Genomic DNA, 19,462 nt, shown 5'->3' on the forward strand with positions numbered 1-19,462 from the left:
GAAATGAGATTTAATGATTGAGCATGGTTTTGCCTCGATCATCATCATTTGATTTCCTGCAATAAATAGTCAATCGGACATAAACATCGTTAGTAAAAACATCACTAACTCATAAAACTTTAATTTATACAAAAAAAAAAAATCAATAATAATATTTCATATACCAAAATTCATCGAGATAACAAGCAAAAGAATGGAAAAACAAAAGAGGTTTTTCATGTTTTTCATTTTAAATTTAAAGGAGTTGTTAAGTTAAGCTTTCAAAAGTGGGTTGACACTTGTGAGTATAAGTCCTGTATATATTATGTGAGAGAGATATATGGAAAGTCAAAATGTTTTTCGATAATATGTTTATGGTGTAATGATGCTCAATTTGGCTTAAATAGTCGTACAAAGATACCATGGTATATGCTATATGCTATGCTAACTACCATCAAAATAGATGCAAATTAAACTTCCTACAAAGTAGGCATATCCCATAAGACTAGGATTTATTATAACAGAAACATTATACCAGTAAACTCATATCAGTAAACCACTTCATATGGATGTACCAAAAAACAGGATATATTTGGTCAAAGAATTGTAAAATTCTATAATCTGATCCACCAGGCATTTTCATCAATGACAGGTGTCCATAGGAGCTGTCATATACATGCAACGAAATAGTCTCAAAATGTGCATGCGCAGCTCTGACAGTGCTACTGATACTTCTGAAGTTGCTAAGGTGTGTGCTGGTTGGTTGTACGTTTTTTTTTGTTGTCTGCGTTGGGGTTTAACCCTAAACAATGAACATTAATTGTGAAAAAAAGAATATGAACTAATGTGAAAGTAATTTTATGAAAGTGATTAAAGGAAAAGAGTCTAAAAATCTTAAGTTTATTGTTTCAAATACAAGCAACTGCATAACAAATCAAACTAGCTGAATTACAACTGTACAAAACAAACTAACTAACACAAGTGCAACTGCACTCAACAACCAGCAACTAACTAACTGCTAACTGTTAAAACATAAGAAAAAAAACTAAACATATGTTACAGCATCTGGTAGGGCATCTGAATGGACAGATGTTATAGCATCTGGCAAAGCATGTAGAGTTTGAATTTATAAAACCAATAGTCTAACATATTTATTACTTTTTTAACAGTTTGATACACATTAATGAGTTTTCTGCACTTCCTACTTGAAGGCATATGGCGGAGGAGGTTCCGCAAGTTCAAGCTCCTTCATAATAACGATGGATGAGTATAACCAATGGATTCAGCAAGTTCCTTATGATGGTTTCTAGGTTTGAATATCTAATATTGGCTTGCTGTCTTTCAAATGATATCATTTGATAAATTTACTAACTTCCTTTATGAATTTAAATCATCAGTGACGATATGGCTTGTGACACTTGAAGTGATCATATATCATTTTGTGGCAAAAAAAAAAGGGGATATATTGAGGCAGCGACAGCGGATGCGATGACTGTAGAACACTTGCAATTCCTCATCTGATATGGAGAATGACGGTAGTGTTATCATAATGTGTCCATAGACTGTCCTGATAATTGATGCTGGGCGTGATAAGAGTCGAGAAGGTAAAGCATGAGCAAGAAGAACTGTGGCGTCTATTTTCTGTTGAGTTTTGAGGCTCTAATACCCATGCTGTAATTGTTTTTCCTACAGTCAGTTATTGTGAACTTCACAACTTTAAATAATGTGTGTGAGTGGCTTCTATTCTTGCTATCTTCTACTTTGCATCCTTAATTAATTCGCATATACTTATTTTTGGTTTCAACAATCACTAGGCTACTCGATAAAAAAAAAACTATTTTGTGGTATGGATGATATAATGTTAAGGTTATAATAACAACGAAACTTAACGTCAACAAAAAAAAATAATCTTTGAATCTGGTACATTGTACGTCATTTTTTTCCGGTTAAATCAGTTGTCATCATCGCCGATGCCATAAGAATTGATCTCGCTAGAAATAAACAAAGGGTTTGACCGTGTGGGAGGAGAAGAACCAATGGAAGAAAAAATGTGAAAAGTTGAAAGTTAAGATAAAATGGACCCCTGGTCAAAAAAACAAAAAAAAAAGTATCCTAATTTTTTATCTTTACATTTTGTAAAGAGTTTAATTGTTGTGCGCTGTCAGTGTAAAAATTGTTTACACATAGCGCTACCACATCATTTAATGAATGTGACACATTATGTGTTTTTAAATATCATACATGATGTGTCGGTATATTATTGGACGCATGTGTAAAATAACTTTACACTGACGGTACATATAAATTAAATTCTTTTTGTAAAAGAAAAAAAATGTTGAACTCATTTTCTTTTATTTTATTATAAAATGGGGGACTAACTTTGTCAAGATTCAGTGGCACTATTAATGGTACACGACTTTATAGGTTCAAAATCAATTCAGCTATTAATATGTCATGAGATTTGATTTTGTAAATAATTAAATAGGTTTTTTTTTGCTTGAAGATTAACATTGTGGTTGGATATCCAAAGAAATAAATAGTGAAGAGAGAAACAAGAGAGAAATTGAGTGGAAATTCTTTATTGTTTGGATGAATAGAAAAATGGATAGAGAGAAATTAAGTCAAGATCCTCTCCATTTTTCATCTTCTCCATTTTTACCATTACTAAACTTTTGTGAATATAAATGCAATAATGTGACATTTTATGGTCCAACTATTTAATATATATTTGAAAACTATTCAAAACTATAGTAATCAAGAGGGAAAATGGAGAATATCCCAACTCAAAAAATGATAAAATACAAATTTATCCTTCATATTTAAAATTCAAATATAGTTTAATATTAAACCTCAACAAAAATAAGGACAAGGGCATTGCGGAAAATTGTAGCTCTCAACTCCTTCAACTCACAAATCTCACCTATTGGGAAGAGATTTGTTTTGGCATGGGAACCACCTAGATTTCTAATTGGTCAAGGTGAAAAATTAAGTGATTGTTGTAATCGGTTAATGAGCTTAACCAGCAAACAGCGAATTATTTTAAAAAAATCAAGTTCGATTTATTTCGGGATCAAATTCAAATTAACGGAATCTCATTCTCAAAAAAAGCCAGAGATTAAAAAATATATATTTGGAGAAAAAGGTCTTCTCCGCAACTACAACATTCAACATAAACATAGAAACACTAAATACTAAAAACGAGGGAAACCTAGGTATAATGAAACAATTTTATTTATTAGTTCACCATCTTACACCTTTAAAATGTGGAACCTTCATTGTTTTAAAAAATAAATTGGAACCTTCCAATGTTATTATAAATAATCAGGTCTCACAGAAGACAAACATAGACCGGTGAAAGAGAAACTACATAGGCGTCGTATATAAACGGAACCTAAAAATATCAAAATAGATACTAATTAATAGAGGTCTACTTCTAATCTCATAATTAGAAAAACTCATCTCAACTTCAAAACTACCATAGAAGACACACCCATAAAGTTGCCGCTAGACACCAACTCCCAATGTTATTATTATAGTAGTAATAATAATACCATCAATTAGCACAACAATTACAATTACACGAATAATCGTCGTGACATTTTCCAGTTGCATGTATTGTTTTGCATTCAATCTTGCAATATGCTTTGCAAATCAAAACCTCCCATTTACGACAGAAATGAGATTTAACGATTGAGCATGGTTTTGCCTCGATCATCATCATTTGATTTCCTGCAATAAATAGCCAACCGGACATAAACATCGTTAGTAAAAACATCACTAACTCATAAAACTTTAATTTGTAAAAAAAAAAATCAATAATCATATTTTATACCAAAATTCATCGAGATAACAAGCAAAAGAATCGAAAAACAAAAGAGGCTTTTCATGTTTTTCATTTTAAATTTAAAGGAGTTGTTAAGCTTTCAAAAGTAGGTTGACACTTATAAGTCCTTTACTTATATATTGTGTGAGAGAGATATATGGAAGTCAAAATGTTTTTTCGATAATATGTTTATGGGGTAATGATGCTCAATTTGGCTTAAATAGCCGTACAAAGATACCATGGTATATGCTATATGCTATGCTAACTACCAACAAAATAGATGCAAATTAAACTTCCTGAAAACTAGGCATATCCCATAAGACTAGGATTTATTATAACAAAAACATTATACCAGTAAACTCATATCAGTAAACCTGGATGTACAAAAAAAAAGATATATTTATGGTATTTGACCAATTAATTCTTAATAAGGGTATTCACTAATAAGTTGGCCAATAATTATAATTGTTTATCTTATCAAAAATTGATCAATTAGTTAGGTTACGTTTGTCCGGGCTTTTATCAAACTTAGAAGTTGCTTTAAACTTAAAGTTGATATAGAGAGTTTTAAAAATAAAATTTAACTATCGATTGTTAGTTGGTTCAGTGATGATTGACACTGAACTTGGTAGGAATGACTACAATTCGATTCCTCGCAACTGCGATCGAAAGGGGCTGGGGCTACTTGATATCAGAACTGACTCCTAAACCAGATTAAACCGGTGGTAAAAACAAACAAAAAAAAAGTTTAAGTTATTTGGTAAATGTTTTTATATTCCATTAACTTTTGGGACTGTTTGATAATATAATCTAATAAAATCTCTTATTTTTTATTATTATAAGTTCTAATAAATAAATAAATAAAAATATAAAAATGAAACATTATTATTTCATTTCATCCTATTCTATTTCATTCTATTCTATTATTATTTTTCAAATTCAAACATTGAAACATTATTCTATTTCATCTCTTTCCATTCCATTCATCTCATTTCATCAATCCAAACATAGCCTAAAAGACGGGGCAACCATCAACCACTATACCCTTGGCTGTTGGGCAAGTAGCCAAAGGACAATGCTCACCATCAGTCCCCCACCAATTGAGACTTACATTTTCTAATCCTAATGCAAAGTAAAGCACTACAGCCATAAAAGCCACCCCGGCATCAAGTGCTGCGGATAAAACATACTGCCACCATTTATTTCTGTAACGGAAGATAAAGAAGTTGAAAATGGTTCCAACTACCATCCAAGCATTGAAGTTCATGGCTGTTGCAGGTGGCATCATTCCGGTTGCTCCTATGAGTACCGGAAGATTTTATCAATGGGATCCATGACTATTTTGGAAATGCCTTGTGCAATAGCCAAACTAATATTGGCCCTATGGCACCTCCGAGGAAAAACCAGTTCATTGCCGAGTAGTCTCCAAGAGAACCAAAGATCCTCTTAGGTCCTACTAGTCCCCAAATAACTGATGCAAGAAAACACGGTCGCTAGGACATGTCCATGGACTGCCTCCGGGGAGAAGATCTTTATGACATATGTTGTTGACAGATTCTAGCAACCACCATGCTACACCAATGTTGATTTGATTGTGCCGGCAAGCACTGTCCCAATGAACTAAACATTTTTAAACACAAGGAGTACATTAGATAACATGGAAGAAATGTAATGGTAGTAAAACTTTTCCGACACAACAATAACAGGTGAATAAATATACCTGCACCAAGAACATTGACCTTGGAGGGATTTTCATGTAGTGTCCAAGTTTGAAATCGCTGAGGAACGATACTGCCTGAGCCATGCTTATGTAACCGTAGGTTTTGAAGCATACATTTGCAATTGGTCTTCCAGTGTAAATGAGACCAAAGATATACTCAGTGATGATATTCAACCCCGGCGTCTGTATACAAAAAGCATTAGATTATTTAGTTTAAATCAAATTGTTTCTTTTTATGCAAAAGTTTGAAGATATATTAACCTGGTTTGTGGTAGCAGTTATGATGCTAATTGGAAGAGTAAATATAAAAGCCAATGCTGAAGCAAAGACAAGTCCCCACCAAGGCATTTGAATCTGATCATTTAGAAAAATGCACATCATCAAAGAAGCAACAAGTGTTACTCCTAGCAACAAATAAAACCACCAAGAAGGTATGTCTTTGTAATTTTTCATCAGTTTTGTGTGGATATCTTCTTTGCCCTTTGTCGAAGCACGATACCGCTCCATAATCTCACTAATAACATGACATAATAAACAAGTAAACATCATTAATTAAACCATAACTAAATAGTTTGACTTTGAGTAATGATGAGTCTAGAGAAAGCAATATACCTTCCATAGAAGCAAACAACATGTGTAATGGTGGAAGCTATGGTGGCGAATCCAAATCCATAAGTAAGCGCGAAAAACATACTCATATTAATTCGACCTTGATCGTGATACTTAGCAAGATCAATCTCAAATTTATCATTAACAATAGCAGATATGTTATATTGTTGGCCTTGTGCTGTGAACAAATCAGATGAGAAAATAGGAAACTTATTTGCACCATACACATTGAATCCCCAATATGCTATAGGAATCGCAGCATAGACAACGAATGCATAGGCATAGCCAACAAATGTATTGACAATGGCAAAGAAAGGTGAGATAAGAGGACTGTAAAGGAATGAAGCAACAGTAGACCAATCAAGTGTAAGGACACCAAGTCCTAAACCATTCATTCCTGAACCTATTTGTTGAGCTGTTACTGACTTGGAGAATACCCAACATACCCATGATATGCTTGTAAGTGTTGTGAATAAGTATCCTGGGACTATATATCATGTAAAACTGCATATTATTAATGCTATGAAGAAAAACTTTGCTCTTGAAAATTTGTGGTGATCATCATCTTTCTCGTGCAAAGTTCTGCCTACATATATATAAAAAGTTTTGGTAACAATTGGTATGAAAATGTACCCTTGATAAGCTCAATAATATATACACAAACTTAGTCAACACAACAAACAAACAAACAAACAAATGTATAATTGCCATATAGTGATAAACCTGAAATAATTTGAAGATAAAATGCTATATTCTATTAATCCCCTCGGGTAACTGAGATTCATTTGAGAGGTTGACCTCTCCCAACAAATGTTTCTCCATACGCACCGACGAGTCCAGGACCAAATGGCTAAGAGGCCCAAATATCTACCACTTGTGTCACGCTATGTTGATATGTATGAAGAGTTTAAACCATGCATGTTAATGTGTCAAGTATCAACAAACTTTATCGATAACTAATTATAATATAGTTGGTCATCTTTAATAGGCCTCTCAGATTTTTTACATCCACAAACTAAACTCAAATTATTGTTGTTTAAGGATCATAGTGTAGTTCCACTCGTAACAATGCATAGTTGGTTGATAAGCATACAATGTTTAAAAGGATTAAAATTAAACCACCAAATCACTACTTGTGATTCCTACTAACATTTCCTACAAAAATTGGATTGGTAGGTGAACAGTGTCGCGCGACTTTCAAGAAACATTTCCTACCAGATTTTTTGTAGGTAAGTACTGTTAAGAATATAGATAGTTAGTTAATCAACTAGAGTTAGTTGATAGGTTACCAAGTTAGTTAGGAGGTTAGAAAGTTAGTTAGAGAGTTAGTTACTCCAAATAGTCCTATAAATAAGCTACTTCATTGTACATTTTACTGATTTCTTTTATCAATCTATATTCATTCATTATGAATTTCTATGAGTATCTTCCTCATGAATACTCTTATGCACTCTATCTTGCCGACATCTATGATCTTTATCCCTTCGATTCCATGATTCATAACATGGTATCAGAGCGATACCCAAGGGATGAAGATGAAGATTCCGCTGCCGATTTCGATTCAGCCATTGAGGAAGATGAAGATCTTTCTTCTGCAGAAGTTCAAATCTGTTTTGGCAGTTTCGGTGATTCAGATCCTTCCACCTTTAATTCTGCTTTGATCACTCCAATCAAGCCAACAATTGATGGATTTTCCATCAAGATTGGCAAGATAACATGTATTCTTGCGGATTCATGTTGCAGCATTGTCGAGGAATCTGCGTTCCAAGAATCTAAGTTTGCCGCTTTGGAAGAACATGTGAAATCGAAGAATCTTGATTCTGCATCATCATCTTTGTTAGCAACTTCAGAGATTGTCATCAAGCCTTTGGTTGAAGGGGGAGGATCTGTCAAAATCGGAGAAGTCAATTGTTTTCAATCGGTCTATGAAACTGAATCGGCGTGCAAAGGGAAAATGCAAGATCAGAGAATTCAACATCTCATTTCTGTGCCGAAAATTCAATACTCCGAAGCAATCATGAAATTGAAGGAACCTTTTCCAGAATCAACGCATATGATGTATGATCCTCGCCACGATAAATACAGCATCGCCGTTCTCGCCGTCAAAACTGTCTTTGATCCCGGCGGAACAACATTTGTGATTCTTGGTTATGTGATCTATAGAGTCCTTTGCAAAACTTTGTTTCGTCTATGGTGGATGCCTTAGGATAGAGGGAGGAAGACGTTTGATCCCGGCGGAACTCTCATGTACATCGATATCGCCGTGCTCCACCGCATACACGCGTTTCACTTTTCTGTTTCAGTTCATTCTTCTTTGTTTTGCTCCCGGTTCCTTTCTCGTTACTGTATTTCACTCTCCCATGGTGTGGACCTTGCTGCATAACATTTCGTTTTCAGTTTTTTTCCTTCCATTCAGATTCAATTGAGATTGAGTGAGTATAGGGAAGAAGATGACAGCGAATTGTAGGTGTCATGTGCAGTGCAATATTTTGTACCAATTTTCTCTTCAATTGTTCTGTCAATTGTGCAATGTTCGTGAACATTCAACTACAGGAAGATAAGGCAGGGGCAACACATTGCAGAAGGATGAATCAAAATAGAATTGGGCATGTATAAGCTACGTGACACACAAGGCCAACAACAAGTGTGGAAATTTTCTTTGGGCTCTTAAGTCTTAGTGTCATAGCTTGTAGGATTTTACTGTCATTTTGTGCCACTGCAGTGCTTGCACTACAATTTTCTATGTTTCAGGTTGCAATTTTTCACATGATAAATGTTGAATATAAATGTTGAAAATAATTGTAATTCAAACTCAAATTGGTAAATTTTCCAATGTTGAGTTTGAGGGAGGCTGTTAAGAATATAGATAGTTAGTTAATCAACTAGAGTTAGTTGATAGGTTACCAAGTTAGTTAGGAGGTTAGAAAGTTAGTTAGAGAGTTAGTTACTCCAAATAGTCCTATAAATAAGCTACTTCATTGTACATTTTACTGATTTCTTTTATCAATCTATATTCATTCAATATGAATTTCTATGAGTATCTTCCTCATGAATACTCTTATGCACTCTATCTTGCCGACATCTATGATCTTTATCCCTTCGATTCCATGATTCATAACAAGTACTTTGACCGTTGAATTGTGGTACATGGGTTCCAAGAAACGTTTCCTACAAACATTTTGGTAGGAAATGTTTTATTTTTTAAAATAAATTGAAATTGTAACGACACATCATATTTTTAGGGTCTTTTCCTACCAACATTTTGGTAGGAAATGTTTTATTTAAAAAAAAAATCAAAAAATGTCATGAATATCATCAATGCTGCAACCACCCTTACCACTAAAAAATAAATTAGTTTGTCTAATTTATTTGAAATTGTTGGGATAAAAAAAATATTATCGTTATTCATAAAAAATTTAGTTGATAAAAAGTGGAGGTAAAAAATATTTTTTAATATAAATATCATTATACCATATATAGTTTTTGATTAAAAAAAAATGTTAGTTAGTAAAAAAACTTGTTGTTTATTAAAAAAAAATTACGTAGTTAGAAAAAATATATTTAATTAATGTGTACGGCGTGTTAGATAAAAAAAAAAAATTGAATTAATGTCAACGATATACGCAGGAGATAGATCATTATATATCTCATCGAAGTTTGATGTTAATGTCGACACTTCGAGCAGTGGAGCGTAAGCGGAGTGTGGAAACTTTGGCCGGATGCAAGAAATGGTCGGTGACGCTCTCGGAGTGAACATGTCCTATGAATGTGATATTGAACGGTCAAATTGATAAAATTCGAAATCTCCAATCAAAACCGATAGTTTTAGTCAAATTTCACGACCCTTTCATTAAAACTAGCTTTCCAGTGAGACTGTTATTACGATCTACCTATACATCCGGAGTCCGATGATCAAAATTCTATTTCTTATTTATTTGTTAGTCCAATTAGGTCATATTGAAGTATCAAAATTCTATTACAATTATTTATTTATTTTTACGTATCAAAGTTCTAGTTCTGTGTGAATATTTGAGACATATTTCACACGGACTATATAACAAACTTTTTTAATTATTTTGTATACAAAAAGTAAATTTAATTTTTTTTTTACGCAAAAAGTAAATATAATTAGTCTACTAAGTTTTTACGTTTTTTTTAAAATAAAAAAAAGAAAGTGAATTTCAGTTATTAAAAATTAATCTGACTGCTTGGTAGGTAATGTGCTGACTCACGGAGGCACTGACACAAATGCCTTACCTACGAAGTCTGTCGGAAATGTGGTAGGAATAGTCAGTTTTTTACCTACAAAGCTCTTGGTAGGAAATGTCGTCGGAAATGCTACATTTCTTACGAAAATAGACATTATTCCCACGAAATTTTTTGTAGGCAATGCAGAGGATTCTTGTAGTGAATCACTCCTGATTTTATAAGACACTCTAAAATAGGCTCTTAATTTTATAAAGAGGAAAAGATCTAAAAACTTATTATAAGGGCTAAAAATAGGAATATAATAAAACTAATGTACTATTATTTATAATAAATATTAATAGATTTATAATATGGTAACATAAAATATTTATTTTGATCCTTAAACGTAGCTTTTCTTAATCAATTTGAGTCTCAAATATGTCTTGCGTTAGTTAGATAGTCGGGTACTCAAATTTGTTGTTAGTCAATTTGTCCAAACAAATATTAATAAAAGACACACTCCTTGTATGTGTTGTGTTAATCAATTTGTCCAAACAAGTATTAATGAAAGACACATTTGTGGATATCTTTGTAATTTGGTCTTTAAATGTGTTGTGTTAGATTTTACTTACTTCGCAGTTGAACTATGGATTATCAGATCTCATTTCTTGGGAACGGGGTTCTTCTCATGCGCGGAGCAGATTGATGATCTGCCTCTAAAGACTATATATGTGATCTTTGCATTTAGTTTACAATTGTGTTATATGGTGTGTTGGTTAAAAAGTGTAATTTTATAGTTGACTCAAACAAACATTAGTCATCATAGTTGCAAGTTGAGATACCCATACAAAACCAAAGCATTGTAAAAAACATGATAAAATATTTATAAATTATATGTACACTAGTATCACATTACTATGAACAATACAAAAACCAAAGCACATGCAAATTAATCTACAAAATGAATACTATAGAAAATTGAAATAATGTATGTTTATTAATTTACCTACACAGAGAGACTTTGACAAGGGTGCTAGGCCACCACATATGAGCAGGTTCAACAACATACTTCCTAAGCAAACCAGCCCATCCATAACCCAAAACCTGAGTAGTAATAATCAAAAGCCATGCAGCAAAAAACGATATACTCCTTCCATAAAAAGCCTTAATTATATTCACAATATACCAACAGCATAAGGTGAACCAGACCCAAAAGCAGACCAAGCATTCGCAAATATAGTAATAAGGACATGTTCCTTCATGTTAAACGGACCAGGATCAAGCGAAAACAGCTTTGACCCAAATCCCGGTATCTTGAACGTCTTTGAAGGTAACACGGCCGCCATGAGACAGACGACCGAGTGGGAGTGTGGGCTGTGTGGCTACTTGCACCGTGATTTGAGTTATGACGAGTGACTCCGATCGGTAGGCGAAAAATTGGTTGAGAAATGAAAGGAGACAGCATGAGAGAAGACCTAGAAACCACATACGAAATGTCCATACAGGAAGTGTTGAGTCGTCGGTGTTTGTTACCGTTAACCGGACTTCCTCGATTGGTGACTCTTCATCTTCTTCTTCCTTAACATGTCCTGTTTCAGTGTCTCTGTTGTTCTCCATATTTAATCTCTACTCTCTACTCTGTTGTTAGGGTGCTTATAAGTAAAGTTTTTTTTTTGCAACAGTTTTCCAACTTGTTATGTAAGGGGTGTGTTAGAAGTCCCACAACTCTCAAACTAGCTTTTGTGGGTGAGTATAGGTCTCCCAAATTCTAATATTCTCAATGTTAACAACTTTTTCCTTTGGCATAAACTTCTCAACAAACCACAGCTATCATCTTGATTTTATCCACTAAATATTGAATTTTTTCCCAAAATATACCCCTACCCTCCTCTTATTTCCCGTAATACCCCCCTCTCAAAATTATTTCCCGTAATACACCTCTCAGGAGACAAAATCTGACGACGCAGCAGGGTGAGAAGGGTAGCGCCATTCAGAATGGCTCCATTGCCTTTGGGTAGCGCCATTCTGAATGGCTCCATTGACCAAGGCTAATTTTTTTTGTCTTTTTCCTGTCGGGTCTGCATGCGCATGGGAGGGAGAGAATAACCGGGATAGTGAGCATTTTCTAAATTTTCATTGAAACGTTGAGTTCCCGGTGATTCAAATGGTTGGTCGTCGTAAATGAAAATTCTGCGAAAATGAAAATTCTGCGTAAATGAAAATTTCGCGGAATTTTCATTTACGCGAAATTTTCATTTTCGCGGAATTTTCATTTACTCTAAATTTTCATTGAAACGTTGAGTTCCCGGTAATTCAAATGGTTGGTCGTTGTAAATAAAAATTCTGCGAAAATGAAAATTTCGCGGAATTTTAATTTACGCGGAATTTTCATTTTCGCGGAATTTTCATTTACTCTAAATTTTCATTGAAACGTTGAGTTCCCGGTGATTCAAATGGTTGGTCGTCGTAAATGAAAATTCTGCGAAAATAAAAATTTCGCGGAATTTTCATTTACGCGGAATTTTCATTTTCGCAAAATTTTCATTTACGCGGTATTTTCATTTTCGACGACGAACTATTTGAATCACCGGGAACTCAACGTTTCAATGAAAATTTAGAAAATACTTACTATCCCGGTTATTCTCTCCCTCCCATGCGCATGCAGACCCGACAGAAAAAAGACAAAAAAAATTAGCCTTGGTCAATGGAGCCATTCAGAATGGCGCTACCCAAAGGCAATGGAGCCATTCTGAATGGCGCTACCCTTCCCCCCTTGCTGCGTCGTCAGATTTTGTCTCCTGAGAGGTGTATTACGGGAAATAATTTTGAGAGAGGGGTATTACGGGAAATAAGAGGGGGGTAGGGGTATATTTTGGGAAAAAAATCCTAAATATTTAATTTAATTTTTAAATTAATTTATAGGAAAATTGAACAGGATTAGAGTTCAAGTACAAAAGGGCAGATATGGTTAATTTAGCTTGGATTGAAGTAGAAACTAATTTGGCCCTCATTTCTTTTATTAGTATGCTCAAATTCAGAGAGACAGAGTTTAATTACATTTTTTGTCTAATATTATTTTATCTTTTTACGTTAATATATACTAGTATATATATTTGAATGAGAGTGAGTTTGGCATTGCGGTGGCTGGCTAGACGTGATTCTGTTGATTTATTTCATCATAAATTCAAATATGCACTAGATTCAAGGAATTAATGTGTCCTGCTTACAATTGCTAACAAAAAACATATATATACTATTTTTTTAAAACCAAATGTATCCTCCATGCGCAGTTGCAAGATTTATTTAAGGGTTGACCTCTCCCAACAAATGTTTCTCCATTCGTACCGGTCGAGAAGCCACCATCAAATGATTAAGGGACTCAAATATCCACCACTTATGTCATACTATGTTGGTGAAAAATATACTATTTTAGAACTTTCTTTTTGAGAAATTATAATATGGTGGTGGAATATATAATACTTAACAAATATTTAAAATTCTAAGACGAGGTAAGTAGGTAGAAAGTATAAGTTAATTATCTTCATTTTTATAATTGTCAAATTTTTAATCAAATGCATCAACTTTCTTCAATCATCTTTTACTTATATTTTGGGACGAAGTATATTATTTTTTTCTTTTTTGTGAATTCGGTAGTATTCCATTCAGTCCATAATATGAAAAAATAAATATATTTTTAGATCTATTGAATAATTGATGTATCTTACCTATAATATGAATATATATTTATAGGAAATACCTAGTAGTAGGACTATTTTAGGTCACATGTTTTTGTAATCAAATTTATGTATTTATTTATTCTTAGGGTTAAATAAATTTGTTTCCTTGATCTACGATAAAAACAAACATTTTGGTCCTTAAAAAATTACTAAATTTTATTTTTTGTCCATACAAATAAAATTATGCATGGAGTTTTAATTATGTTGTTAAATCAGTGTTTGTTTTTGAATATTATATAAAGTTCTTAAGAAAAGCACTAAAAATTTGATTTACACAAGTCAAAAAATTTGTAACTTTAATTTTGAAATTTTAAAATTTCATATTTAATTTTTCTTCGTTTTAAAAAATTATAAAGTTTTGTAAGAAACATTCTAAACATGGCTAATGTAAACAAAAAAATTCTAAACATGGCTAAAATAAATTATTCAAAAAAATAAAAGTGCAAAGATAGATAAACAATTTTAAATTTTTTAAAATTTAGCTTTTTTTTTTTTGTATAAAAAGGTGGCAGAGCTCTAAGAATAAAAGAGGAAAATTACAAAGTTAAAGGAACATTTCGAGGTCCACACCATATTTGTCATAAAAAGGAGCATTTGAAGATTTATAGGAGGAGCATCCAAAACACATACATCAAATAGTTTAAAGATAGACTAAGTTAGTTAGCCAATTTGTTTCCTTCACACCAAGTATAGTTGATATGAACTTGACAATTCATATATTTTTAGATCACGAATACGTCGAATCAAGGTAGGAATGTTTCCGTTAATGGTGCAGTTTCCTGTTATCATATTGATTAACACCTCTAAGTCACTATCAACTTACTTGAAGGTGCCTAATTTCACGTGTCAAAGCCAAATCCATACCAAAATACATGCCCCACATCTCCGCATGTAGCGCATCACATGTTTCAACTTTGTGGACATGACTAACAAGACGAACACCGCTACTGTTTCAAAGAAGACCTCCACAACCTAGAAGATTGATTGAACTTTTGTGTGTGCCATCACAGTTGAGCTTGAACCAACCATCTCGAGGTTGCTTCTAGCCAATAAAAATAGTATCTCTTTGTTGAGTTATACTAGTCATGTTTGTTTTCTCCCAACTGTCAATCGCTCGTGACATCTTAAAAATCACTTGAGTTGCATTGTCGAAACGATTGAACGCCACTTTTTTTCATTAAAAAAAATTGATAATTTTTAAAACTAAATTTTTTTGGGTACAAAAAACTAAAATTTATTTAACTTTTATATTTATATTTATTATTATTACAGTATTTGGTTTGGTCCAAAGTCCAAACTAAAGCTAGAAATTCTCATGATTTTTAGCACACACTGCAATATTCTGTTAGAAAAAACGAAAAGAAAAAAAGTAAAATAATGTACTCTATGCTGCCTTATTGAACACGAATACATTCCTCAATATATCATCCACCACCACATATTTAACATTTCGTCACTACCAAAACCCTAAAACCCTAAACAAAACCCCTCCTTCTCTCTCTCTCTCTCTCCTCCGATTCACCATGGCCGCCTTACTCCGCCGTGCTCTTCAACGCCGTGACGTTGCTTCTTCATCTGTCTCTGCCTTCAGATCGGTACATACTTGATTTCCACTTCCAATTTCACTCTTTCTTCCCTTTTAACTTTGTTGTCTTTTTCATGTTTGTTGAGTTAGCGAATCAATCTATGGTTTATGTGATGAAAGAAAGTTTTCTACTTTTCACATATTTGGTTTTTAAGATCTGAGATTGAAAAAAAGTTTTCTATGGATTGAGATAAGATTCTCTAATCTGTGTGATTATGGTGCTTTTTACAATTTATTCATATTGAAGAAGTAACTCGCTTGCAATATTTGGATTTTGGTTGTTTTGAGATTTTAGTATTTTACTGCTTATTTATTTGGCCCATCACTTTCTGTGTTGCTGATTATTAGGTCATGTAGTTTTGCTGGATTATCTCTGCAATTTGCTTTATTACTATGTTATAGTCTAGTTTTTTCATTATTGACAATTTTAGAATTGATTATCCATTTGTGGGTAGTAGTAAATATATGAATAATTTAATGATTTATGATTTCATGGAATCATTCATAGAATAGTTGTTTGTTGTTAGACTTGTTTTGGTCTTTATATGTGGTTTAACATTATTCAGAAGATAATTTTCTTTTTTGCTTTTGCGTGGTTGTGCAGTTGACAGGCAACACCAAGACATCATATGCAGCTCAAAAATGGGGAAGTTTGGCTCGACCTTTCAGGTGCCTTGTTTTGTCGTTGTTCTGTACAATATGTTAGTTCCAATTTTGAATCATATTTGCTTATTGTAAAATTGCTTTGCTTATGTACTACAGTTCTAAGCCAGCTGGTAATGATGTTATTGGAATTGATTTGGGTACTACCAATTCATGTGTTTCTGTTATGGAGGGAAAGGTAAGGCTCTAATTCTCTTGATTGTTTTCGGACATGGTTTTCGGTCATGGTTTTTTCCTGGACTAAATATTTATATGCCCTTCTCAGAATGCAAAAGTTATTGAGAACTCTGAAGGAGCTCGTACAACACCATCAGTGGTTGCCTACAACCAGAAAGGAGAGCTTCTTGTTGGTACACCAGCCAAGCGTCAGAGTGTGACGAACCCAACAAATACTCTTTTTGGCACCAAACGTTTGATTGGTAGGCGATTTGATGATCCTCAAACACAGAAGGAGATGAAAATGGTACCCTACAATATTGTTAAGGCACCCAATGGAGACGCGTGGGTTGAAGTAAATGGACAGAAGTATTCGCCTAGTCAAATTGGTGCTTTTGTTCTCACCAAGATGAAGGAAACTGCTGAGGCATACCTCGGAAAGACTGTTTCTAAAGCTGTAGTTACTGTTCCAGCTTACTTCAATGATGCTCAGAGGCAAGCAACAAAAGATGCTGGCAGAATTGCCGGTCTTGATGTCCTGAGAATTATTAACGAGCCCACTGCAGCTGCACTTTCATATGGGATGAACAACAAGGAGGGTCTCATTGCAGTTTTTGATCTCGGAGGTGGAACATTTGATGTGTCCATTTTAGAAATTTCTAATGGTGTTTTCGAGGTATGAACACTTATTCCTTCTTTGCTTCCATCTTTTTTATTATATTGTTGGGAACAGTAATGGAAATGATGGATGATAACATATTTGTTCAGGTGAAAGCAACCAATGGTGACACTTTCTTAGGAGGAGAAGATTTTGATAATGCATTGTTGGACTTTCTAGTGAGCGAATTCAAAAGAACTGAGAATATTGACCTTGCAAAGGATAAGCTTGCCTTGCAGAGGCTTCGAGAAGCTGCTGAGAAAGCGAAAATTGAACTTTCTTCAACTTCACAAACTGAAATAAATCTTCCTTTCATCACTGCTGATGCATCTGGTGCAAAACATTTGAACATCACGTTAACTAGATCCAAGTTTGAGGCTTTGGTAAATAACCTGATTGAAAGGACCAAGGCACCATGTAAGAGCTGCTTGAAGGATGCTAACATATCTATCAAGGATGTTGATGAGGTTCTTCTTGTTGGAGGGATGACTCGTGTACCAAAAGTCCAGCAGGTGGTTTCAGATATCTTTGGAAAGAGTCCTAGCAAAGGAGTAAATCCTGATGAGGCTGTTGCCATGGGAGCAGCTATTCAGGGTGGTATCCTTCGTGGAGATGTTAAAGAGCTCTTGCTTCTAGACGTCACTCCTCTATCTCTCGGTATTGAGACTTTGGGTGGTATCTTTACAAGATTGATCACCCGCAACACAACAATTCCTACCAAAAAGAGTCAGGTACTTAATTGCACTTACTCCAGACATTGTTTTCTACTTGCCAGATTCTGGAAGTGAATTTGGTCTTTCAAAAGTGATGACTGTGATGTAGCATTGAAAAAACACAATTATTTGCTTAATTAAATTCCCCCGCCCAACAACAAAAAATTTAATTTAATTTCTCTTTTGTTTTAGCCAGTTTTATCATTTCAGATAAAACACCCTTCCAGGGGTAAAGATGAGAACCAATGCAAATAACCAAATTTCTCCTTTTTTGTTTTAGCCAGTTCTATGATATCAGATGTTTATCCCATTCAGATATGTTTAATGTAACAAGTATATTCTAAATTTTGACATTATTGTTTCAGGTGTTTTCGACAGCAGCTGACAATCAGACTCAAGTGGGTATCAAGGTACTTCAAGGTGAGCGGGAAATGGCTGCAGACAACAAAAGTCTTGGAGAATTTGACCTTGTTGGCATTCCTCCTGCCCCAAGAGGTTTACCTCAGATTGAAGTCACCTTTGACATAGATGCCAATGGTATTGTTACTGTCTCTGCCAAAGACAAGTCCACTGGAAAAGAACAACAAATCACCATTCGCTCATCAGGAGGACTCTCAGATGATGAGATTGACAAAATGGTTAGAGAGGCAGAGTTGCATGCTCAGAGAGATCAGGAAAGGAAAGCATTGATAGATATCAGAAATAGTGCTGATACATCAATCTATAGTATTGAAAAGAGCTTGGGAGAATATAGAGAAAAAATTCCTAGTGAAGTCGCAAAAGAGATCGAAGATGCGGTTTCAGATTTGAGAAAGGCGATGGCAGGTGACAGTGCTGATGAGATTAAGGCAAAGCTTGATGCCGCAAACAAAGCTGTGTCCAAGATTGGACAACATATGTCAGGTGGTTCAGGCGGTGGTCCTTCTGATGGAGGTTCTCAAAGCGGTGGTGAACAGGCACCCGAAGCAGAGTATGAGGAGGTCAAGAAGTGAGAAAACTTAGGCGGAACTTTGTAGCATTTTTTCTTATTAAACATCACACAATTAATTGCTTTAAACTGCTTTGAGCTTAAATGATTGCTAGTTTTGTATCTAATCGTTTAAAGCCATTATTACTACTTATTTTGTAGTACTTTTGGAATACTGAACATGGCTTTGAATAACATCATCGAAATTTATTCATAAAAAAGTGTCCTACCATTGTTAGGTGGTTAATATTGTTTTACTCACAAGTTATCTACCATTGATTTGCAGTTAATATTATTTGAGTTTAATTTGTATATATTGACAGCAAATCATAATCAATCAAACATGTTCGGTGCCTTTGTTATATTTCCCGTTATAACTAACAACAATCAATTATAAGTTATATTACTCTTTTGACATGTTGCCAAGGACAAAGGTTGTTTTACATGCACGAGGCTGGTGTTACAATTACAAATATCTCACTTGATGCTGAGTATTTTCATGTTGACGTGCTTATCTCAGAGACCATAACTTCTGGGGTAGTGGTGCAGCTGGAGCTGTCATTCAGCTTAGGTATAATAATGGTAGTCATGACTTGTGATACATAAAGAAAATTGCATGTGTCGCTTTTTTAATTTAATCATAAATTTTCCTTTTGCATCATGG

General features: G+C 34.0%; 1 protein-coding gene and 1 pseudogene across 1 annotated transcript; one reads left to right on the forward strand and one right to left on the reverse strand.

Moving 5' to 3' along the window:
* Nucleotides 1–4,814: 4,814 nt before the first annotated feature.
* On the reverse strand, nt 4,815–11,936 carry LOC123916810 (annotated as a pseudogene).
* Nucleotides 11,937–15,342: 3,406 nt separating this feature from the next.
* LOC123913776 (heat shock 70 kDa protein, mitochondrial) lies at nt 15,343–19,055 on the forward strand. The gene is made up of 6 exons (XM_045964626.1): nt 15,343–15,651; nt 16,246–16,310; nt 16,404–16,482; nt 16,570–17,136; nt 17,229–17,849; nt 18,197–19,055. The coding sequence occupies exons 1-6, from the start codon at nt 15,580–15,582 to the stop codon at nt 18,821–18,823; spliced, it is 2,031 nt and encodes a 676-aa protein (XP_045820582.1). The 5' UTR covers nt 15,343–15,579; the 3' UTR covers nt 18,824–19,055.
* Nucleotides 19,056–19,462: the final 407 nt, after the last annotated feature.

This window comes from Trifolium pratense, linkage group LG3, assembly GCF_020283565.1.
Source record: "Trifolium pratense cultivar HEN17-A07 linkage group LG3, ARS_RC_1.1, whole genome shotgun sequence".
NCBI classification, from domain to species: domain Eukaryota; kingdom Viridiplantae; phylum Streptophyta; class Magnoliopsida; order Fabales; family Fabaceae; genus Trifolium; species Trifolium pratense.